Source organism: Rhinatrema bivittatum, chromosome 13 (genome assembly GCF_901001135.1).
Source record: "Rhinatrema bivittatum chromosome 13, aRhiBiv1.1, whole genome shotgun sequence".
In the NCBI taxonomy this organism is placed as follows: Eukaryota; Metazoa; Chordata; class Amphibia; order Gymnophiona; family Rhinatrematidae; genus Rhinatrema; species Rhinatrema bivittatum.
The window spans coordinates 78,197,262-78,222,553 of NC_042627.1; the positions used below are offsets into that span (position 1 = coordinate 78,197,262).

General features: G+C 45.6%; 1 protein-coding gene across 5 annotated transcripts in view; it reads left to right on the plus strand.

Annotated features, from left to right (window-relative positions):
* The window catches only part of ANKDD1A (ankyrin repeat and death domain containing 1A), a 32,631-nt gene continuing 7,339 nt past the window's right edge, over positions 1-25,292 (plus strand). Inside the window, exons 1-10 of one of the 5 annotated variants that reach the window (XM_029575517.1) lie at positions 1-166; positions 5,625-5,732; positions 8,363-8,457; positions 10,884-10,982; positions 13,576-13,680; positions 15,518-15,616; positions 16,736-16,834; positions 20,333-20,431; positions 21,940-22,038; positions 23,380-23,478. In XM_029575517.1, coding sequence (XP_029431377.1) covers positions 127-166; positions 5,625-5,732; positions 8,363-8,457; positions 10,884-10,982; positions 13,576-13,680; positions 15,518-15,616; positions 16,736-16,834; positions 20,333-20,431; positions 21,940-22,038; positions 23,380-23,478 — 942 coding nt within the window. In that variant the 5' untranslated portion in view covers positions 1-126. Of the gene's footprint in view, positions 167-5,624; positions 5,733-8,358; positions 8,458-10,883; positions 10,983-13,476; positions 13,681-15,517; positions 15,617-16,735; positions 16,835-20,332; positions 20,432-21,939; positions 22,039-23,379; positions 23,479-25,292 lie in introns of those variants that run through there. The other 4 variants (XM_029575516.1, XM_029575520.1, XM_029575518.1 and 1 more) reach the window with 4 other exon arrangements.

Genomic DNA, 25,292 nt, shown 5'->3' on the forward strand with positions numbered 1-25,292 from the left:
CCCCTCCCTCTCTCTCGCTCACAGACACACGGGGACGCGCCTGTCGTCCGCGCGCTCTCAGACACCCGGGGACACGGCGCTCGTCCGCGCGCATGAGGCGGGAGCCGGGCAGCGGCGGCGGCGGGAATGGAGGAGGAGGATGACTTGGTGTCCGAGGATGACATCCGTAAGTGGCTCCGGTTGGCGCGCAGCTCCTTGCCAGTCCCAAGCCTTTATTTCGTGCTCTGACGCTACGGAAAGGGAAGCAGGCGGGGGCGCGGTGGGGACGGGGGAGCAAAGGATTTTTCGGAGTTTCTCATCGGAAATCTCGCGGGGCTGAGGTGCTCGGGACTCCGGTCTCTCCCCCCAGCTGCTGCTTTGTTGGGGACCAGCTCTCTCTCCCTGCCACTTGATAGGGCTGGGGTTTGGCTCATCCCCCTCCCAGGCTTGTGAGGACTGGGGACCGGTTCTCCCCCTCCCAGGCTTGTGAGGTCTGGGAACCGGTTCTCCCCCTCCCAGGCTTGTGAGGACTGGGGACCGGTTCTCCCCCTTCCCCGGCTTGTGAGGACTGGGGACCGGTTCTCCCCCTTCCCCCCCCTCCCCGGCTTGTGAGGACTGGGGACCGGTTCTCCCCCTCCCAGGCTTGTGAGGACTGGGGACCGGTTCTCCCCCTCCCAGGCTTGTGAGGACTGGGGACCGGTTCTCCCCCTCCCAGGCTTGTGAGGACTGGGGACCGGTTCTCCCCCTTCCCCCCCCCTCCCCGGCTTGTGAGGACTAGGGGCCGGTTCTCCCCCTCCCAGGCTTGTGAGGACTGGGGACCGGTTCTCCCCCTTCCCCCCCCTCCCCGGCTTGTGAGGACTGGGGACTGGTTCTCCCCCTCCCCGGCTTGTGAGGACTGGGGACCGGTTCTCCCCCTCCCAGGCTTGTGAGGACTGGGGACCGGTTCTCCCCCTCCCAGGCTTGTGAGGACTGGGGACCGGTTCTCCCCCTCCCAGGCTTGTGAGGACTGGGGACCGGTTCTCCCCCTCCCAGGCTTGTGAGGACTGGGGACCGGTTCTCCCCCTCCCAGGCTTGTGAGGACTGGGGACCGGTTCTCCCCCTCCCAGGCTTGTGAGGACTGGGGACCGGTTCTCCCCCTCCCAGGCTTGTGAGGACTGGGGACCGGTTCTCCCCCTCCCAGGCTTGTGAGGACTGGGGACCGGTTCTCCCCCTCCCAGGCTTGTGAGGACTGGGGACCGGTTCTCCCCCTTCCCCCCCCTCCCCGGCTTGTGAGGACTAGGGGCCGGTTCTCCCCCTCCCAGGCTTGTGAGGACTGGGGACCGGTTCTCCCCCTTCCCCCCCCTCCCCGGCTTGTGAGGACTGGGGACTGGTTCTCCCCCTCCCCGGCTTGTGAGGACTGGGGACTGGTTCTCCCCCTCCCAGGCTTGTGAGGACTGGGGACCGGTTCTCCCCCTCCCAGGCTTGTGAGGACTGGGGACCGGTTCTCCCCCTCCCAGGCTTGTGAGGACTGGGGACCGGTTCTCCCCCTCCCAGGCTTGTGAGGACTGGGGACCGGTTCTCCCCCTTCCCCCCCCCCTCCCCCTCCCCCTCCCAGGCTTGTGAGGTCTGGGGACCGGTTCTCCCCCTCCCAGGCTTGTGAGGTCTGGGAACCGGTTCTCCCCCTCCCAGGCTTGTGAGGTCTGGGAACCGGTTCTCCCCCTCCCAGGCTTGTGAGGACTGGGGACCGGTTCTCCCCCTTCCCCCCCCTCCCCGGCTTGTGAGGACTGGGGGCCGGTTCTCCCCCTCCCAGGCTTGTGAGGACTGGGGACTGGTTCTCCCCCTTCCCCCCCCCCCCCCCGCCCAGGCTTGTGAGGTCTGGGAACCGGTTCTCCCCCTCCCAGGCTTGTGAGGACTGGGGACTGGTTCTCCCCCTCCCAGGCTTGTGAGGACTGGGGACCGGTTCTCCCCCTTCCCCCCCCCTCCCCCCCCCCCTCCCCCTCCCAGGCTTGTGAGGACTGGGGACCGGTTCTCCCCCTCCCAGGCTTGTGAGGACTGGGGACCGGTTCTCCCCCTCCCAGGCTTGTGAGGTCTGGGGACCGGTTCTCCCCCTCCCAGGCTTGTGAGGTCTGGGGACCGGTTCTCCCCCTCCCAGGCTTGTGAGGTCTGGGGACCGGTTCTCCCCCTCCCAGGCTTGTGAGGTCTGGGAACCGGTTCTCCCCCTCCCAGGCTTGTGAGGACTGGGGACCGGTTCTCCCCCTCCCAGGCTTGTGAGGTCTGGGGATCAGGTGTCCCCCCCTCCCTCTCTAGGTTTGCAGGGGCTAGGGAGCAGCTCCCCACCTCCGCCGTGCCTCAAACACTGCAGATAGTGACCGGAGCCAGTCCGACCTGCACGAGCTCTCCAGCCCTTCCAATTGGTCCGGATTGGCGCAGTTTGTGGGCACCGTGCTGACCCCTGGTGCCTAACATTTCTCGTCCTGGTGGCAGATGTCTGATGAAGTTGAACTTTTGCTGCCAGCAAGGAGTCACCGGCTCCTTTTCTCTGCTTATCTGTGTCTGACCGGAGAGGCTGCAGATACCACCCGAGCGCTGTTTTTTCTGTGCTGCTGTCCCTTAGGATGCGAATGGAAATAGATGTCTGTCTGCGCCAGGGCGTTTGGGGATGGAGGCACCAATCAAATACATGTTTCTTTGCTATAACTAAAGCGGTCGTTTTTTTTTCTCTACATCTTATTTTCTCTTTCTGGTTGGAATAGGAATTTGAAGCACAAAATGCCTTAGAAGCAGGCTTGTATTTGTTCCCTAATGTCAGGGAAGTAATGTTATTAAATAAAAGCAAGCAATTGTCAAACTCATAACAAAATTACTGCTGGCAACATTGTTACAACTTGAGCAGCCTTCCTGACCAAGCAGCAGCATTGTATGAATTATATGCTTTGCTTTTGAACTTGGCCATGGAAGCAGTCCTGTGCTGTTTCCTAATGTCTGTCTATCAGTACCCCAGACTGTAAGTCGGGGCCCAGCGTTGGCTATCCTCTGAATCCAATTCCCTTTTTACTTCCCCACTGTCGAAGCGGAGAGCGATGTTGCATCAAAATCATGAAAGACAATTGTAGTAATCCCCATGTTTCTGTTAGGGGTAGCAACTGCTGCTCCGTGCAGGTTACCCCCATGTTTCTGTTAGGGGCAGTAACTGCCGCTCCGTGCAGGATACCCCCATGTTTCTGTTAGGGGTAGCAGCTGCCGCTCTGTGCAGGTTACCCCCATGATTCTGTTAGGGGTAGCAGCTGCCGCTCTGTGCAGGTTACCCCCATGTTTCTGTTAGGGGTAGCAGCTGCCGCTCTGTGCAGGTTACCCCCATGTTTCTGTTAGGGGTAGCAGCTGCCGCTTTGTGCAGGTTACCCCCATGATTCTGTTGGGGGCAGTAACTGCTGCTCTGTGCAGGTTACCCCCATGATTCTGTTAGGGGTAGCAGCTGCTGCTCTGTGCAGGTTACCCCCATGTTTCTGTTAGGGGTAGCAGCTGCTGCTCCGTGCAGGTTACCCCATACGCATTTTTCTTCAACATCCTAGCTACCACATTCTGTGTAATTTGAAGTTTCCGTATTAGTCTTATGGGTGGTAAACCTACCAGAAAAGTGATGCAGTAATCAAAGCTCTGCACTACCTTCTAGAAACTGTTTTCATCCAAAAGAAAGTTTGAATTCACAAACCACTTGCAACTTCCTATACACTTTCTGAACTATTGCAGAAACCATTGCCTCCCCTGCCATGCTAGATCCCAACATGACCCCTAAATTCCTTGCCTTCTGCACAGATTCCATCTTAACTATCAGTGGAGAGGAGTTCTCACCCCACCTTATCCACCCCAAACATCTCAGTCTTAGCAGAGTTAGACGTAACCAAGTAACAATAGTCCCAAAAACTATTCACGTCGCCTTCAAAAAGAGAAACCAGCTGGATCTCATCTGCATATAAATATCCATATATATAATATCCAGAGAACGCACAAGAGACCCCGGCCGCTGCAAAAATATATTACATAGAAGCAGGGTAAGTGGAGGACCCTGTGGAAGTCCACACGGAAACTGAATTTCAGTAGACAGGAGGCCCATTTACCTACACTTGATCCACTTTACATCTCAGGAACAAAATCAACCTCTGTAAAATTCTACCTTTAATTCCCAAATCAAAGCATCTCTGCTGTAGCAAAGAATGATCCACTAAATCAAAACCACCCCACCAATCTACAAAAAATATCCAACACAGAGACTGTGCTGTGTCCTTTCCGAAAACCACTCTAACACTTACCCAATTTCCTCCCTCTTCTAACCATTCTGACAACCGTGAAGTAACTGCAAGAAATGAGAGAGAAGCAACTGGTCTGTAATGAACACAATTCATATTATTTTTGTGAACCGCTCTGATTATTTTATTAGAATGGAAGTGTGGTATATCAGTATGCATGCATTCATTTGAGAAACAGTGGGGGTAATCTTCAAAAGGATTTACACACGGACAAGCATATATTGTAGCAATTTTCAAAAGTCCTTTTACATTTGTAAAGTGCAGTTGCACGCATAAAACCTATTAACAATTCAGTGGCACATCATAGCAATTTTCAGAGGTCCACTTACATCTATGCACTAAAATACATTGAGCATTACCATTTCCCAGGCATGCTTTGGAAATATCACACAATAGAAGTTTTTTTTATTCAAAGACAGTGAGCAGAGGATATTTTTCACAATAGCCACATTAATATTGATTTTTAACTGTCATTTTTTACCTTTAAAATTATTGGGAAAGTCCCATTTCCTCATGCCTTTTCAGAACAAGGGAAGAAAACTGAAATGGGAAATGTTTGGAAGGGTTTCAAACCCCTCCCCCCATATTTGTAGATGATCCCTGCTGGGAAGCTCACTGTAGTACAGGTGCATGGGTCAGGGCGCAGTGCAGTGCAGGTTCACTTCCCAGCAAGGCCAACCTTGGCTGCTATCTCTGCTGAAGAAACAACTGATTTTTCTTCTTTTTTGGGAGGGAAAAAAGTGCATCTGGGTGGCCAGCTAAAAATATCCATCTTCCCAAATCAGGAAATACCCTCATGTTTCTTTAGTAATTAAAATCACAACAGGGTTGGGCCAAAAACCCAGTCTTGCTGACTGCTCTGTAGTGTGGGAGACCTGTAGTCATTTCTAGGGCCCAATTGGGCCAACTGCTCTTGAGGGAGTGGATGGGGTGGTTCTGAGGGAGCCACTGCCTATAGCTCCCTTCTGAGGGCTATTTCTTCTGGGAATGATGCGGGGTCCAATGAAGGAAAACCTTCTCGTAGTTGTGAGTGAAGGCCCAAGGTGCCTGTTTCCCCCATCATAAATGTCAGTGGCTGGAGTTTCAGCAAGTTCAGACTGGGCTGGAAGCTCAGACATGGAGAAAGGTGAGACAACCATTTCTCTCTCAAAATCCCCCAAAACTAAATTGCAATACTTGCAAATTGCTTAAATGAAAAGGCTTTTTTTTTTGGAAGTCTCTTTCCTCCACCCTCTTGGTGTTAGAAGAATTTGAAGGCAAGAGAAGCTTTATGCGATTACTTGATTGTGTGTCCTGCAGAATTGGCTGTGAAACTGACCCAGGTTCCTTTTGTAAATGATGCATCGTTTTATTCTGTGCCAGTGCTGCGTTCGGAGAAAGAGCTTCACGATGCCGCCAGGTGTAACGCCACGGAGAAAATGCTGCAGCTGATCCGGAGAGGGGTTGACATCCGAGCAAAAAACAATGTAGGTAAAGTATATTCCCCTTTTGAGTTTTACTTTTATTGACTGTGCAGTTGCAAGATGCATCAGGAGTACAAGTGCAGGGTTCTGGGTCACCTGCGTCTTTAGCTGTCCCTAGGAAGGCAACTTTCAACCAAGCAACTTTGCATTCCCAAGGTAATTGCCTTTTGTAAATTGTCTTCAAGTATGTATGGGAAATGGCGCTTCCTGTGCACTGGAGAAATAATTATGCGGTCACTCGTATCAGGCATGAAAAATAGCATCAAAATCTCTTAAAAAGTTAAATAAAAAATCTGTTCCCTAAATATAAACATTAATACCAAAAGCAAATGATGGTTCATGTGAGTCATAACTTAGCCCTTATTCACTAATAATCCCAAATGATGTCAAGTGGCTGTAAAAACGAAACATGCAAAAGATGGGTCAGTAATGCTGGATGTGGACCCTGAAGAAGAGCTCCTTCATTATTTCCAGAAGAAATGAGCAGAGAGCGCCTTTGTGCAAGCTCCCGCTGTGCCAGGCAGTTAATGGAGCAGGAGGGGGAGGGACCTGTTTCATCCCCAGAGACTTGCGCTTGATGGACGTTAATCGGCTTTGCTTTCAGCCGGAAGTCTGCTTTCTCTTCTGGGCTGGATAGTGCGCTTTTGTCCTCCACCTGACACTAATTGTTGGTTGCAGGGAGAGGCTGGGGCTCCCGGAACATTTCCTCCTTCCTATGATTGTGTGAGACGTTCCTTAGTGAAGGATGACTTTCTCCTTCCTCATGGTTTCTTTCCCAATACCTTTTTGAGCTTCGCACGGAAAGTGGAGCTAAGCTCGCCCTCTTTTATACAGAAGTAAAGGTTAGCAAATGAAAACAAAGGGGATATTTTTTTATTGCATGGACTAGATACGCTTCTTGACTCATTTTTGAGAGCTAATGTTGTCTCCTTCAAAAATTCTGACCTGAAGAGACTATTCTCAAAAGCTAGCCAAGAAATACATGGTTGGTCCAATAAAAAGATATCACCTTAGCTGTATATTGTTTGTGTCTGCTAACCTTTCTTTCTGTGTATTCACGTGGACTAACGTGGCAGCCACACTGTCTCCATTCTATGTCATTTATTTTACTGATCAGAATTCTGACACTTGGGATTGGCTCCTGGCGGTGCTGCTCGCTGCCATCCAGAGAGGCCTGGACTCCGATTCCCGATCTAGCAGGGTTTGGGGGATGCTGTGGAGGCAGCTTTCGCATCTACTGGGGAAGGGAGTCTTGGTCATTTCCAATGATGACAGCCAGCGGCTGGATATAGGGCCCGCGGAAAGCAGGAGTCCTGGTGCATGGCTACTGACAGGACTGTCCCTGCAGTGACTGGGCTATATAGCAAGATGCAAGACAGGGGGGAAAAAAAAATCCCTGGGCATGGTAGCCCCAAAAGAAGGCCACTTCTAGCTGACCCGGAAGCGCTGAGTAGTGGGAAGAAAATGCCAGGCCAACCCATCTTCCCCACCTTGTACTGGTTTAACTGCTCCTTTGGATTATTTGACTGTTTCAGACCCCAGACTTTGCCATATCATCCTTTTTACAGGAGCCGTGCCGTTTGCACACAGTGAAATTAAAACATTTTGCTGCTCGTATGAGGGAAATCCCTTTATGGTAGTAAGGGGGCCAAAGCTAGTGGCTACGTTTATTAATGCATCTTTAAAAAAAAAAAAAATGCTTGAATTGGGTCTTGTGGACACTTGGGAGGTGATTCAGGCGATGCACACAAATGCATGAAACAAATCCGTTTCCTGGGTGTGATTTTCGGTACCCTTCATTTCAAAGCACGCTGGTACCACTTGTGGGAAAGGCACTAGCCTGCACTGCAGCGTAACAGCTTCCTGATTAGGTACTGATGTCTCAGGCTCCTGTTTGGGATGGTTTGCCTCATTGTATTGGCATAAGATAATTTGATATTAAGAGCCCATTAGAATAAGCAGAGCTGGAGCATGTAGTTCTCCGTAGTGTTACTGTTAGAGTATGACAGGCTATAATATGCCGGAGACAAAGGAGTCATCCAGCTGTAGGTAATATTTTTGGCTTTGTATATACGAACCAGAAGCAGTGAAGCATTTTTATGACCCTGCATTTCAGCATAATAAAAAAGCAAAATACCCCTCCCCACACACACACACCTTTTTTCCTTTGTCTTATTAGGGCATGTGCTGGCCTCTTGGCTCCTTTTAAATGCCCTTCCCCCTTTGTTGGACCCTATTGGATTGCTGCTCCAGAGAGCAAGGCACCTTGATGGGGCCCCGGGTAGGGACAGAGATCCTCAGAGAAAAAAGGGATGACTCTGTCATGGAGAAACCCCCCCCCCCAGCGTGGGTCTCCTTTCATGGGACGTGAGTGCACTGTGCACATTGTGAATAATGATACAGAGGTCACTTCATGTTTGCATATCTGTCATATTTACTGAGCTGAGCTGTTCGCTTTGCCTGGTGTTAACTATTTACGAGCAGTGCCATTGATGCTGGCTGTGGAATGTAAATCTGCCTCTGTCCTCCCTGGCTCCCTCCTGTAATAGTGGTCCCCTTTCCTCATGTACTGCATGCCTCTGAGCACGTGGTGGTAGGAGAGAGAAAGTAACGCCGCTGTGTCTCTGTTTCAGACAGACAGGACTGCCCTGCACTGGGCTGCTGGAGCTGGGCACGAGCAGGCGGTCAAGCTGCTGCTGGAACACGACCCCGCTCTGGATGATGAAGACAGTGTATGCATCTGCTGCTTTCTTTTCATATTACATTCATGGGCCAGAATTGCTCGATTTTTGAGAGCCTTAACTTAAAACAGAGGTGACCAAACTTTAAGAACTACAGCCCCCCTTCCATCCATACAATTTGTTGGGCTTCCCGACCCACCCACCCAAGTTGGGTTACATGGTGTATATATAATATATATGTATGTGTGCAGTGTGTCAGACCAAGGGTCCATCAGGCCCAGCATCCTGTTTCCAACAGAGGCCAAACCAAGTCACAAGTACCTGGCAAGCACCCAAACACCAAGAAGATCCCATGCTACTGATGCAATTAATAGCAGTGGCTATTCCCTAAGTAAACTTGATTAATAGCGGTTAATGGACTTCTCCTCCAAGAACTTATCCAAACCTTTTTTGAACCCAGCTCCACTAACTGCACTAACCACATCCTCTGGCAACAAATTCCAGAGCTTTATTGTGCGTTGAGTGAAAAAGAATTTTCTCCGATTAGTCTTAAATGTGCCCCATGCTAACTTCATGGAGTGCCCCCTAGTCCTTCTATTATCCGAAAGAGTAAATAACTGATTCACATTTACCCGTTCTTGACCTCTCATGATTTTAAACACCTCTATCATATCCCCCCTCAGCCATCTCTTCTCCAAGCTGAACAGTCCTAACCTCTTTAGCCTTTCCTCATAGGGGAGCTGTTCCATTCCCCTTATCATTTTGGTTGCCCTTCTCTGTACCTTCTCCATCGCAATTATATCTTTTTTGAGATGCGGCGACCAGAATTGTACACAGTATTCAAGGTGTGGTCTCACCATGCAGCGATATAGAGGCATTATGTCATTTTCTGTTTTATTCACCATTCCCTTTCTAATAATTCCTAATATTCTGTTTTGCTTTTTTGACTGCTGCAGCACACTGAGCCGACGATTTTAAAGTATTATCCACTATGATGCCTAGATCTCTTTACTGGGTGGTAATTCCTAAGATAGTACGTAACATCGTGTAACTACAGCAAGGGTTATTTTTCCCTATATGCATCACCTTGCACTTGTCCACATTAAATTTCATCTGCCATTTGGATGCCCAATCTTCCAGTCTCACAAGATCCTCCTGTAATGTATCATAATCCGCTTGTGATTTAACTACTCTGAATAATTTTGTATCATCTGCAGATTTGATAACCTCATTCATCGTATTCCTTTCCAGATCATTTATAAATATATTGAAAAGCACCGGTCCAAGTACAGATCCCTGAGGCACTCCACTGTTTACCCTTTTCCACTGAGAAAATTTACCATTTAATCCTACTGTCTGTTTCCTGTCTTTTAACCAGCTTGTAATCCACGAAAGGACATCGCCACCTATCCCGTTACTTTTTAGTTTCCTTAGAAGCCTCTCATGAGGGACTTTGTCAAACACCTTCTGAAAATCCAAATACACTACATCTACCGGTTCACCTTTATCCACATGTTTATTAACCCCTTCAAAGAAATGTCTCTGTATGCTCTGTTATTTTGATCTTTAGAATAGTTTCCACTGTTTTTCCTAGCACTGAAGTCAGGCTCACTGGTCTATAGTTTTCCAGATTGCCCTGGAGCCCTTTTTAAATATTGGGGTTACATTGGCCACCCTCCAGTCTTCAGGTACAATGGATGATTTTAATGATAGGTTACACATTTTTACTAAGAGATCTGAAAGTTCATTTTTTAGTTCCTTCAGAACCTTGGGGTGTATACCATCCTGTCCAGGTGATTTGCTACTCTTTAGCTTGTCAATCTGGCCTACTACGTCTTTCAGGTTCACAGTGATTTGGTTCAGATCATCTCTGGGACCAGTATCTCTCCAACATCCTCATTAGTAAACACAGAAGCAAGGAATTCATTTAGTCTTTCTGCTGTGGCCTTATCTTCCCTAAGAGCCCCTTTAACCCCTCGGTCATCTAATGGTCCAATCGACTCCCTCACAGGTTTCTTGCTTTGGATATATTTTAAAAAGTTTTTATTATGAGTTTTTGCCTCTATGGCCAACTTCATTTCAAATTCTCTCTTATCCTGCCTTATCAATGTTTTACACTTAACCTGACAATGCTCATGCTTTAATTTTAGTTATATACAGATTGGCTAACTCTTATTCAGAAATGTCTCAATGTAACAGCTGCTGTTGAATGGCAGCTCATACTGCATCACTTTAAGGACCAATTGCCGTTTGTATATACAGCCCAAATTTATTTTTGGTTATGCTACACCTATGGCAGATTGCCAAGTACGTAATGAAATTTCTCAGAGAAATTAAGTGTAAATATGTTAACTGAATAAGTTCTGGCTGCACATGGTGTTCTCAGGCACAAGTAGAACAGACATCTGTGTTTCCTACGTTGTACGTCCCAGTGATGATTTTAATTTTGCTCTGCTCATGTGACATTGTTTCATCAGTTTGGTATGAATGCTCTTCTCCTGGCTGCCTGGTTTGGCCACTCACATATTCTCCAGATCCTTGTGAATGCCGGTGCCAAAATCAACTGCGAGAACAAGGTGAGGCTACCGCCTGTGCTGGAGGTGTGAAAAGCATGCTTGGGTGGTATTGTTGCAAGAAATGTGAGACCTGACAAATAGTGCTGCGAAACCTTTGTAAAGTGCATGGGGTTTTGTCAGTGGGAGAAATACTGAGAATATTTAGCTGCGAGGCAGAAGTCTATGGCTTGCAGGGGCAGATTGCCTCTACTATTGACAGTGACTTGGGTGATTTTGAATAACACACATACATAGTCAGTTTTGAAAGGGAAAATTAGCAGCCAGTGTGTGCGCACTGACCGTGCCTGTGTGTTATTTGTGCAGGGGGCAGCCGAGAGGGGTTAAAATAGCGCACATGCTGTAGGAAGCGTGAAGTCCACCTGCTGCTTTACTCCCCTCTGGGATCGCCTCTCTGTAGTCCAATTACAAGCACTTCAGCTGTGAAAGCTGGCGCAGCCTTTCATCAACCAGGCCTCAGAAACTGTCTCCTCTCTCCCCCGTTCCTCGCTTCTAATGCCAGCTGTGCCTCTGGTCACCTTACTGCATGGGGTACTGATCCCATGATCCCTTCCATAGATTTCTTTTAATTTCAGAACCAGGCCCCATGTCACCAGACCATTCATCCGTAGATGGCCGTGGGCATATATATATATATATTTTTTTTTCCAGTATAGTACTCTAATGCACATTAGGATGCAGGTGCTATATAAACCCACTATCTTACATTTATAAAAGATAATGTCCAGGTGCTCCTGGAAATGATGGCAGACCATTTGCAGTTTTCTGGATGGGGAGAAAAATAGGTTTCCTTTGCACGGCAATTTTAAATCCGGAGTCGTCATAGGGTGCATTCCAAAGGCATTTTATGGGTAAAACATAGCTTTCCCTGGGGAAATGGCTTAGTATAAAATTTCCATGCACTTGGTCTGTATGCATGCAAGTTTACCTGGGGTGGAGATGAGAGGGAAGGGTCTTGCATTTAACGTGCATAGCTCTGGGTTTTCAGAAGCATGCATATGTGTTTCCTGACAATTTCCTGCATACAGACTGGTGGGTGGAATTGTGTGCAGGTAGTTTTGGTGGGATCATTTTCAAAGCTGATCTATGCAGATAAGTTCGCTTTGAGAAGTGGTGTAAACTTATGCTGGCTGCCTAAACATACGTGTGCGCTATCCCCCCTTCCCAGTACACCCACATTCTGTAGAAATAGCAGCTGTAAAGCCTGCGGCCACTTTGCACTCATGCATTTTAGCTTAGCTGACTTGTAGAACATGTTAAGTGTGCATGTACCTGGCAGTGATTGCCCCCCTATAGGTAACATTATATTACCTCCTGGTATGCAGGTGAGATGTCAGGAACCACACCCTTCCCCAGGTTCTGCAGTTTATTTTATAAACAGCTGCAGTACTGACAGAGCAAACCTGTATCTGACTTTGAAGAGTAATTACAATAGGTGACAGTGCAGCTCAGTGATGGACGTGTGGAAGCTGGAGACCTGGGGTCCAATCCCATTGTTGCTAATGCAGCAGCCGTGGGCAGATCACCTTACCCCCTTTGTTATGGTCAGATAAGAGAACCTGGGAGTGGCCCTTCTAACCATGGTAATTTATGGTGTACAAGGGCTATGTACATTTTTGGTGTACGGTTAGTAGCAAGGGTGGAAATCTATTTGGAATACTTGGGTACTAGTTAAACGTATTTAGAAGCTACGGAAGCTTTTATTTTCCTTGCTGTTTTGCTCTTTTCTTGCTATTGTACTTGTTGCTTTTTGTTTCTTTTTATCTTATTTTGCTTTGTCTGATTTTTATGGTTTTGTTTTTTTTGTTTTTTTTTGCTGCTGCTTTTATTTTTATATTTTTGCTTTTTCTGAATTTTAGGAACCAGGTGTAATATTTTGGATATTCAGGTGACCTGGTTGCTGGTATTTCTTCCAGATTAGTAATAGTAAGAAAAATGAAATTAAAAGTATGTTTTGGATGACTTGAAATGTAAGCAATGGTCTTCAAGCCACTGAGTTTCTTTGATTTCTAAGTAATGTCACTGTCTCCAACTCTGGACCTCTTTTAACTCATCTCAATTTCACACTCTTTCAAACAAGCCCAGTGGGAGTTACGATCTAAAAATGAGTTAAAAAATTAAAATAAACAAAAGAAATCGATAGCTTCCAAAAGGAGAAAACCTGGAAACTGGCTGTGTTGAAAGTTTCATTGGATAGTAGTGGATACAGAGTGGCATCACTGAGCATTCAGAGCCCAAGTAAAAATTGTCACCTGGATGCATCCAGGGTCAGTTTTGGGGGGGGGGGGGGGGCCTTGGAAAGCTGAGTGCAATTAATTAGAAACAAAATGCTCATAGAGCCTACTTTCTGGAATACACAAGTCTGCACATGCTGGGATCCAAAAAAATCCTCCATGTGCTTCTAAAATGTGGTGCCAAATACAAAACTTATTATGGGGACATAGAAGCAGCCCTTCCCTATCCCCAATCTCAAACTTCCTTTTCCTTTGGAAATTAGGCTGAAAAGCATCAGCAGGAGGAGGAGAGAAGAAGCAGTGAACATTAGATGTGGCTCAGGTGTGCACAGAGTGAATCTGAAGGGCTTGCTCTTTTTCAGAATGGCTTGAACTTGCTGCACTGTGCGGCCCAGAGAGGTCACATCAAGGTCATGGAGTTTATCATGGAAGATTTGGAGGATATACGTCTTGACAAAGTTAACAAGGTGGCAATTAAACTTTATTTTCTTGCTGATTTAATTTTTTTTCCTTCCTTTTTACAAAGATGAAGGGTTAATATTACCAGAATAGTTCTTAGGCCTAAGGCATTTCATTGGTTGGCGCCCTGCAAGGTTTTACTTCTTTAAGCTTCGTGAGCATCGACCTTGACCCTTTATCAATATGCAGTATTTTTAGGGAAGCTGTTTCTGTCCAGCTGGCTATGGCTGCTCAGCACAGGGTACCAGTTTTGTGTGATGACGGGTCTGTCGCCTATTATGAGCTGCAGTACTTTTTCTTTCTCTCGGTTTAAATCAATCTTGTGTTCTTAACCTCTTTCCTTTTGTTCTCTAACTTCTTTCTGTTTCCATCTCCGTTCCTGTACGTTGTTTAAACATTAACAGCTTTGTGTGTGAGAGCCTGCCAAGAACTGTAATAATTATTTCTAAGGAATACTTGCGTGGGTGGGAGATAAACCACAAAAATTACTTTTAATTTAATTTAAAAACTTTTCTATACCGTTGCTAAGTTAAATACCATCGCAACGGTTTACATGTAGGCACATATTTAATGTAGGTAAAAGTGTGCCATCAAAGGTTCGGTTACAATATATCATTAGACAGTCATTTAGCGAAGTAGTTCATGACCAATTGTACCAAGCTACTTACACCGGTAGTTTTATTACACCTAGTATTATAGTTATGGTTTATTGTGGTGTGGAGTTCATAGACTAATCTACTGTACAGTCCTAAGGACTGTGTGTCGGTGCCTTTCTGTCTTTTCCTGAAATATTTCTCTCTATTCTCCCGTCTCTTTGTAAAATGCTTGTTTAAAAAGCCATGTTTTTAGGTTTTTTTTTAATGTCTTGAGATCACTTTGTAGCCTGATCTCTGGAGGCATTGTGTTCCAGATTATGGGTCCTACTAGTGATAGGGCTCTTTCTCTCACTTGACTTTTTGAAGCTGAGCAAGGGACATGTGTGCATGGCTATTTATGTTAACTTTAATTTTTATTGTTTTCACATAATACTGAACATAAGAATAGTTTGATTATTATTCCTGAACACACACAATTTCCCATAATCCAGAGACATCATCAGAAGCAGAGCTAGGAAAACATTTTAGTATCTTATATTTCAATTCACCCATTGCCCTTCTAGGTTAACTTCATTTGTCCTGAGTTGCACCTTCTCCTTACACATCACCAAATTGTAATTTTCAAATTGTTTAAAACCAAAACTGTATGTAGCTTGTGTGTCTGTACAGCAAAAATCTGAAAGTGAAGCCACGTTTTGGTAAATTTGGTGGAGATCTTCCTCTAAAGTTACCTATCCAATTTTTGTATATTTTTTTTTAAGAAAGTAATGAATGGCAGTGTTTCATGCATATACACTGCTTGCGTGATTTTAAAATTTAGTTTTCTGCTTTCAGATAGACCTAGAAAAAAAAATCTAATAGACCATTTCCAGAAGGGATTTCCGAGGCACCATCTGCTTTGTTCTGAATGATTTGTTTCCATAGACACAACATGGGACATTGAGAGGGTGGCAGCACTTCAGCGAAGGACTACAAAATAGTGCAGGGTCTGTAACGCACACTGTACATGGGAGAGGCTTGGAAGAGGGGAAACGGGGGAGATGGTTGAAACATTCCTTAGACTATCAAGCGTTATCCAGAAATGATACCTTGAACTTGCAGGTTCCTTTCAGGCACAGAGATCCACCTATATGCTCTTGAAAGTTCATCTTTGGATAAGTATATTCAATAAAAGGCATCCTACTCTATGAAAGGGAAATGACTTGTTGTACATACTTCTTAGTTTGCTCAGGTTGTGCTTTTTTTACAGGCGGGGAGAACAGCATTGCATTTAGCTGCTGAGCATGGAAAGCTTGAGGTGGTGGAGTTTCTAATTGGCTCAGGATGTCATCACAATATTAAAGACAAGGTATGGAAAGATAGGAAGGCCATAATCCCTTGAAAAAGGAACAGAATTTTGCCAGCTCAAATATGACAGGGTCATAACACCCAAATGCACCAAGTTGGTACTTGTTTAATCATGTCTTTGTTGGGTCATATTTAATCACTGGTCCTGGATCAATGTTCTTTTTTTTACTTTTTTTTTTTTTTTAACTTTTTGCAAGTAAAAAAAAAAATCACTTCCCTTTTTGTTGCATTAAAGGGATAGCAACAATCTAAATCACACATCACCCATCTTGGCCGCCTTCAGATCAGCGCAAAATGTGTCCATAGAGCATTGGAAATCGCTGAGCATGGTATCAAAAACATCTAACGCGAATCTCTCTTGATGCTATCAAGGAGAGTGGTGGATTGCTCCTGCAGATCAGTAATCATTTTACCCATCTGTTTAACTATTAATAGCGTCAAGTCCATTGAGCATTTTATTTAAGATGGCGGATCATTTCTCCAAAAAATCCGGATGTTCGCAAAATACCTTTTGGCTCCTTGTTGATTCTGAGCCGCGAGGTATCTGCTGGTGTTTGAGAGATTCAGTTACCGTGGCACTATGTAGTGCCATTCTCACTAAATGTTTGTGTGGTTAGTAGTTCATTCCAGGTAGCAGATGAAGACTCTCCCCCGGATTCACTAAACAGAAGCTCCTTTTATCGTGTCAGCAAGCTACTTGATGTAACTATACATAACTGTTAAGTGTCTTTCCCCCGGATTCACTACATCTGCTACCTGGAAGGAACTACTAATCACATAGAAACATGTAGTGAGAGTGATGCCACGCCAATTGAACATCGCGGATACCACGCGGCCTCAGATCAACAGCTATGTCTCCTTCCCACCTTCAGACTGGCTTTTTTTTTTTTCCTTTACTGCAGCTAAGTTTGTGTGACGTGAGAGTCTGTGTGTGTGTGTGTGTGCAGTTAGCTGGGGGAAAGTCCATGTAGGTGGCTTGTCGTGCTCCTCGTGTAACCCCGCTCAAATCCCGACCGAGCCTTTGAAACTTTACCTGTTTACCGAGGAAGGTGAAGTTGTTTACCTGGTCATTTGTCTTCCTCTGAAGCAACGCTTGCCTTTTTTTTTTTTTCCTTTGCAGGAGAATAATACAGCACTTCATTTAGCAGCAAAGAATGGGCACAGTGAAGTCTTACAAAAGTTGGTGGAGATTGGGGTGCACCTTGATGAAAAAAACGCAGTAAGCACCTTGGACAACAGAAGCCTGTTCTCTCCTTTTCTGTGTCTCCTCCATGTTTTTCTTTCTTGCTTTCCCTCCCTGTTTCTGTGACACGTCTGGCTCTTTTATCCTATGTCCCAGGAGACGGTCATTCCTCCTCTTGTAAACCTGAATGCCATCCTGGCTGGCCCGCAGCCACTTCAACCCTGCTTTTTTTTCCTGGCAGGGCTGGTGCTTTCTCACTGTTTGCTGTAATTGCAGCACTTTGCCACGGGCTGAATAGGTTCCCGATGAACATTTTAAGTGCCGAAGCAGAGCCACCACTGCTAACCACTGTGTAGTGGGAAGAGGCCCCTGAGAAATTGAGTGGGTTATTGTGCCAGCTGGGCGGAGTCACTACCAGCAGATGGTTTGTGTACTGAGTGCGAGACTGGCATAGAATTGGGCACAGAAGCATGGCCAGTTTCTTGGCGCAGTGCCCTTAGCTTACTCAGTGCACTTAGTTTAAAGACTTTGCAAACAGATGTTGCTGCGTTTGCCTTGGAACACCTGGTTCTGCCTATACAGAATAATGTGCACACATGCATAGTCATATGACTAAAAGATGCGCCATGCTGGGTCAGACCAAAAGTCCACTGAGCCCGACATCCTGTCTCCTCTGATAGTGGCTAATCCAGGTCATTAGGAAGAACCTTGTAGATCCCAAAGAACAGATCCAAACCTGGGCTGAAATTAGTTTGCTTATTTGCCATGCTTCATATAAAAAAAAAAAATCATGAACTCAACTCTCCACCAACACCGCCATCCGCGTGCAAGCCCAGAAGTGAAGCCGGGTGGTGGTTCTTGGAACACTAGCGCGTGTGAGGTGTGCACTAAAGGCAAGGGGAGGACCAAAACCTGAACATACACACCCTGTTTTCCTACACCTGCCCACTGCAAGGAAACGTAAGCACATTGTGGAACTTTTGCCTGCTTTTAGACGTATATGAGGAGAGTGGCTTTAAAAATTGCCCTCTACACGTTAATCTGTTTGTTTGTTTAAACCTGTAAAGTATCTCTCAAGTCCTTTTTTCCTGATGGTACAAGCCAGCCTACGGGGTTCCTGGATGCTTAGATATCATCAGCTTTAAGCTCATTCTCCACGGACTTGATGGACAGAGCACAGCTTTGAAAAGTTACAAATTGCTCAGTTTGTCTTCTAAATAGGTATGGCTGGCTGGCTCAGTGGCAGAGTTGTGCAGTGCTATGCCGAGGACTTGTATTCAATGCCTGGAGCAGGCTGGGGAGGGAATGGGAGGCCCCATCCATCACTTAAAAACAAAAACTACTGGCCAGATTATAATCCACGATGCTGCATTTCGGAAGGAGTCATCTTCTGTGGCCCCTGCGTTGAGTTTCAGTGCTGCAATGTCTGGTCTGTGTAAGCTGTGAGCCTCTGACAGCTGTGGCTGATGGCAATGTAGCCTGATAAAAGCTTGAATGCTCATGCAACAAGAGGAAACTGCCTACCAAAAATACTGTACCCCCTGCAACTTGTTGACTTCCAATCTTTTTGACTTCCAAAATCAGCAGTATGCATCCATTTTTTGAAATGTGCCATGTTTGGACGTCCAGACATTACAATTTAACTGAACTGCTGGTCAGGTCCAGAAAACAAATAAGGATCTAGGAGGAGCACAGTGAATCAAGGTCACAGATTGGTGTGGTTTACCTTGGCTTGCTTTTTCTGACCCGCGTGTGTGTGTGTGTTAGATGTTTGAATGCTTGCATTTCACGTGAAAGCATTCAGACCATGGCTGCTTCCTGCTTCAAGGAACGTCTTTCTTTAGAGAAAGACCACCCACTAGACAAACAGCAATGAAAGGGAGCAGACGGGTGACTCTGCACTGCTGCTGTCAGAGCAATGTCTGGCAGGGAGGTTAAAGGGCCACGGAGTGGAGTCGCTGCTGAAACTGCTAAGTGCAATTCTAAACTCTTGAAATAGAGCGCCGGGCTTGGTGAGGTGGAAATGGGGTAAGCAGGGGAGAAAACTTGCAGAAACAAACTTGATGCATATTACAAACCCAACCTACAGTACCTGAATGTAAGCCGATGTGATATCTCCGATCGAATGTCGGTATATAAATAAATAAATCAAGGATGTGTATGTGTGTGTGTATATGTATGTATGTATATATATATATATATATATATATATATATATATATATATATATGCACTGAGCAAGGGTGATGCCAGGCCCTGGCACTCGGGGCTTGTTCTCTGCTTGTTTTGGCAGTGCCCCAAATCCAGGGTTGTCCCTGGAGAAGGGTGAATTGGGGCGACTGCTCTAAGCCCTGCGCTTTGATATCAAGTCGGCCAGTGCTCTGTCCCTTTTCCCCTCCCTCCGCACTGGCAGCAGAAGAGCAGCGCTGTCTGATCTGGGTAGGATCCTGTGGTCTGGCGGGACCTGCCAGCACCACGGAGTCAGACTTCTGCTTGAAGCTAGCAGAGGAGGAGGTAAACACACAGGAGGGGAAATCTTTGAGGTTCCCAGTGCTCCAGACTGTACTTTTCTGCAGGCAATGCTTGATGCTGACTGCTTGCACATGTAAGAAATATCCTAGTGTTTTCCAAGTTCCTTGCCCGAATGCTGCACTATTCGGACTGTAATAATGTCTCCGCATTGTCCTTCCCCCTCCCCCCATCATTTCTTGCGTCCTCTCCTTGTCTCCTCTGATCTCTGTATGACCCTGAGTAACTGGGGGAAGTGCTGAGATCGAGCTGCAATGTCTTTTCCGCTGGGGAAGGGTGGGGGATGGGGTCTTACCCAGGACTGGAAGAGGCAAGGTGGGAACTGTTGCTTCACTGCACCTCCAGGTAATGAGTGGAAGTCGGTTGTGCAGTGCAGAATTCTGATTTGACTTTCAATCATTTTGCTCAGTTGCTGTCATTTTTGCTTTTGGCTCTCTTTTTGCCGTTGTAGGAGGCACAATAATTTCCCTTGGCAAGAAAGTGCAAGTTAACGGCCCTGATTCTGTGATGGGGCAAACTCCGTCATGTAAAATAAGTACTGCAAATCCCTGACTCTGAGGTTCTGTTCCTAAAATATTACAGAAATGTACCTGTTCTGCCTCTGGAGAAGGCAGAATGAGGTACAGGTTACAGAATGTTACATACAAAATGATAGTGGTGGGACGGGAGGAGGTCCCGAGGTGCTCCTTTAAAGCAGCACCGGTGCATAGCTCTAAAGCAAGCTGGACAGGCTCTTTTTTGGCCTGGCTTTGCGCCTATAAAATTTGGCACGCTAGGCAATTGGCCTGTACCCAAATCTGGGTCTACCTGCAGTTCCCCCCCAGGCTTCACGCATGCGCATATTGTGCCACCGGCTGTGGATGCATTCAGTGTGCCCTTGTATATGTATGGGTACGGTGCCTGCACTAGTCAGTATTGGTGTAATAAGTGAGTTGCTCTTTCAGGAGTCGCTGTAGCCTCCAGCGAGAGAGAATTGTAGAAAATAATGTTATTTGTAACTTCCAGGAAGGGATAACAGCTTTGCACTTTGCTGCTGAAGGAGGATATGACGACTGCGTTAAGCTCCTGACAGAAGCTGGCTGTGATGTAAACTGTCAGACAGAGGTAATATGAGAACCACAGATACTCTCCAAATGGCTTTACCCAGTAAATCCACCCTCTGTTGCAAACTTTGATTGTCCTATCACACTGTGCTGTGCATTATAATCCGTTTTATTAGCACTTTCTGGCTGGGGTCTATTGCAAGGGCTGAGTTTGCTAGAGAATGCTTTAACAATAGTGCAAGTGGTGGTGTAATTCTACTGCACAAGCCTATCTATCTGTCTTATTTAAGCAGACTTGTATTCCACAGTATCGCAATATTCTAACGCTACATTCATGTTAAGTGTTTTGCTCATATAATGTGCCTTAACGCTAAGGTCAAAAAATAGATTCTCTGTATTTATTTGCAGGTATTTTCTGTATATACCGTCCTTCCTATATTTTTAAATCGGGGTGGTTTTACAAAACTAAAAACATTCACAGTAAGCACAACAAACAAACAAAATAACATAGGTATACATCAACAGGAGGAGGATACCGCGAACGGACCAGTGAGGAGTTTGTGTTGAAGCTAACACATCCAGTCACCTTTCACACAGGGGACTCTGAAATTATGACATCCAGAATATTCCATGTGTTTTGTTTCTTATTTTTAAGCAAGAAAACGATGCTAGAGAGATTCCTGATTTCTGGATATTCAGATTACATTCTCTCTTACCTGATGCTGACTGCTTTTTGCAGAATCTCGGTGCACAGGATTCTGAGCCTCTCTTTCTGACACACATTGATTAATGATTATTTATTATACTTTCCTGGTTGGTTGGTGAAAGCCTGGCTGTTGGGGGAGCACTCCTTGGAAAGCTTGTGAGCATCTTTAGGAAGAAACAGATTTAGGGGCGAATTCTCAAATCCATTTAGGATTTGTCAGGAAACCTCATCTCTGCAACAGGCTGCTCAGGTTTTTGTGTTCACACAAAGAATAGGCCATGTGGTTGCCCTTTCCAGGCCTTCTGGATGGCAACTTGAACTTTTCTAGAATGATTCAAAATGCTATGAAACAGAAGAACAGGAAGAGGTCCACCCTGAGGACTGACTGGCTTAGGGCACCTTTTATTTTACTGGAACCTCACCAGTTCAAACTGGGATCAGCTCTTGTCAGTTACTGGAAATAGTTACTGGGTAATGGTAGTAGTCCCTTAAACACAGGTGCATTGTTGGTGTCCTCCTTTGCAGTCCCAAGAAGGTTCAGTCCAGTTTCTGTTCACTGAAACCGCCAAGGCAGTAGCAGCTTCACTGTCTCTACAGCGGCGTCGGGACTTGGAGCATGGGTATGGAAACCACGTGTAATGGTGAATGTTGAGGAAGCCCTCCTGCCTGTGCTGGGGCAGTAAGTGAGGGGAACCTGAACTCCAGCATGTTCATTAAAAATAAGAAGCAAATAGAATTAGCCTTGCTTTTTAAGAACAATTGTAGTCTTAAATTGTCCTAAATTTTTTTTTTTAAATAAAAAACAAAGCACATGGATGCAAGTGTGAGAGAATGACCAGGACTGTGTGCTCTCTCTCCTTCAGAAGCGCATGAGCTGCCTTCACTATGCTGCACTCCAGGGGTATGAAGACCTCGCCAGGCTTCTCCTCAATGCGGGAGTCGATACGGATGCTGTCAATTATGTAAGCGGTCCAAAACCTTGATTCTGCAGTTTGAACTATTCAAGGCTTCTCTTGCTCATGGGTTGGTAGAAGGTGAGATTGCTTTTGTGTCACATGGCTCAGACTCTGTATTAGAAAGATCCTGTTTCTACTGTGGAACAGTTTCTCCCCTCTCCACCCTCCACTGTGTTCACTTTATTCATGTACTGAGCAGAGGTAACCTAACAACTGCACTTACTATACTTCAAATGTTAGCGTTTAGCTCCTGTGGAACCCCCTTCATCCACTTCTACCCCCCCCCATTAGCTCATCTGTTAATATATTGCTATTTCTGAGCTACATATCACTCAAGATTATCTTATGACAGGCTCAGCACTGAGGGGTAAGTAACTCTTTACCTTCCCCCCCCCCCCCCCTGTCATCCCATTTTTAATTTTCTAGATCATTTGCTGGGCCAGCATGTATGTCCCATGTAGGAAAGGGAAATATATGCTGAAAAAAAATCTTATTGACCTGTACATCTGGTTCCTGGCTTATGAGGGATGCCTTTAATCAGATCCTGTGTTAAGTTTGCCCTTTGATGTCTGTCTGTGTGGGGTCCTGGAAATTGTCAGTAGCAGGAATGTAATAGCCCCAAGGGCTGGCTGAAATATTAGAGATATGAGCTTCTATGAAGATTGATATTTCATAGCATATGTTTCATAGCATAGATGTTTGCACTAGAATTTTATGATGTTTTATTATTTTATATTACCTTATATTGATGTTTTGATCTCTGTATTGTTTTATTGCATGTTTTAGTTTATATTTACCTTGTCATGTAAACTGATGTGATATATTTTTGAACAAACAAACAAACAAATACAATATGTATTAAAGGAACAATTAACCTTCAAACAAAATTAATATTTCATGTCAGATAGGGTTCCTTTGCAGTTTGTATTTAGTTAATCTATTTCCTGTTAAAAAATATTTTAGTATTTATTTTGAGAAGCATTCATTTGTAGTCAGTCATATATCAATGTTGGTACACAGCTGGTGGGACCTGAGTACTGGAGATGGAGCCCCCCCGTTGGGGAGCGTAGTGCTGGTACATGTGGAGCTCTTCCATGGGGGCGGGGGGCATAGTGCTATTGCTTTGTTGGCCTTAGAAAAAGCCTCCTTTTCTACCTCCTGCTTTGCATTCTTAGCCACCATGGAAGCTAGGAGACAGAGCTAGTAACTCATTCATATGATATTGTTGGTGGTTGTTTTTATAGGAAGTGGAGACATTTTGGGGGTCACTGCCAAAAGGCAGAAATATACATTCGGATAATAGATAAAATGTTCTCAATTTTAAAGTATACTGTCATCTGTTTGCAGCAAAATTCATCTTCCATACACATTGCAGTACTGCAGAACTTCCCCTCCATGGTTAAACTTCTCATCGATGCGGAGTGTGACCTGGACATTGCAGACTGTGTAAGATGGAAAAAGCAAAATTGCCTTGAACCCTCTCCCATCCTCCTTTACTCTGAAATGTTTACATTTCTGGCATGTGTTCTTTCACAGCGAACTGATAAAATTAATTTTTCCTTTAAACTAGCTGCAGCCCATTTAAAGTTTACTGGAGGACATGGCAGCCCTCCACTTCCCCAGGTACAAGCATTTTACAGATGAGACCGCTCTCTTGTGGTCAGAGGTGACACAGGCAGCCAGAGGAAGGGATAATATGGGGCTGATGCAATAAACGGGCGCTCAGTGTGGAGCTCTCCTTTTCCTAACGCGCACCCAGCCACCTCTCCTAGGCGGCGCAATCCAATATTTAAATGAGGGGTTGTGCTATAAAGGAGGCGCTAGGGACAAATGTACGTCCCTAACGCCTCCTTGGCATCGGGTGCACAGGAGTGGTGGCTGTCAGGCAGGTTGAGAAAACAGACGCTCAATCAACGAGCGTCCCTATGCTCCTGCTACCGGCATATACATGACCTGCACCGTGTATCTTGTGTGGCTATTGGATGTCCAGAATTTATTTTTTCCAAAAATGTTTTTTTTTTTTTAAACTAAATCCTGCTTTATTTGGTTTCTCCTACTTAGTATCTCTACGATACTATTAGGAGTTACAGCAGAAAGCAGGATTTTTCTTTTGTGCAATCATCTGCATGAATTTACAGGTGATGATCGCTATTAGCTATGCGGTGATTTGGTCGTGCGTTTTGGACACGCTAATTCCCATATTGGATCGGGGGTTATGGACGCGCATCCATGTGCTGTAGGGGAGCATAAACCCATTGGTCCTGAGTTCAACTGTCTACACTAAGGAAAATGAAATTATCAGGTAAGTAACTTCTCCATTATCAGCACCCGAGGTGGCTTCATGCAGGTTTCTGAAGCGCTAGACCATAAAGCATTTGCCATCCTCTTTGGGATGGAATAGCTGTCTATAAACGCACATTGCTACTGCAATTCATGCCTGTTTCTGGGATACTGAGGCTCTGGCAGAAGGTTTCTTAGTCTCTATTGTGGGATCCACGCTACAGAATTTCACTTGTGATAAAACCCAGGCTTTAGGCATCTTGGAATATCTAACTTAGAACTAACATTATTTGAAATTTAAATACTGATTGAATTTCAAAGCGAAAACCTGCTGCCCCATCCACCTGGGATTTCACTGGATTCGTTCTGTTGAACAGAGAGTCATGGAAGAGACTCGGAGGGGTTTGGTAATGTAGAGATCAGTATTTAAAATTTAGGTTCCTATTTTCAGTCAAACTTGGGCTCCTAAATTTGTTTGAAAATTCATCTAAAATGTATGCCCCTAAATCGAGGGTCTTCATTTTAAGTACCTACGGCTTTTCCCCGCTCCACCTCTCAGCCTGTAGCCCCTCAGCCTTATTAACTTTTCAAAAAGGGCTCATGAAGGAGTATAATTCCCAAAGTTAGGATGCAAAATCCTTTGTAAGTCAGCCTGGATAATACTTAAGCGTTGTACAGAGAGGTGACGAGATCTTTTCTCCAGAGAGCTTCAGTCCAAAGTTTGAACATAGATTATTTAAAGTCACATGGTAACTGATGAAAGGGGGGGGGGGGAATCACCCCAGGAGTGAATGCTCACGTGTACAGAGACATGCTGATCCACCCTGGTACTGATACGCGGACATTAGGGAAAAAGCATAGGACTGCTTCTATGCCCAACTCCAAAAGCAAAGCAGGATTATCTGAATTATCAAGAAGGCTGCTCGCCCCATAAAAATGTTGCTAGCAGTAGTTTTGTTAGGGGTCTGACAGTGCTTGAT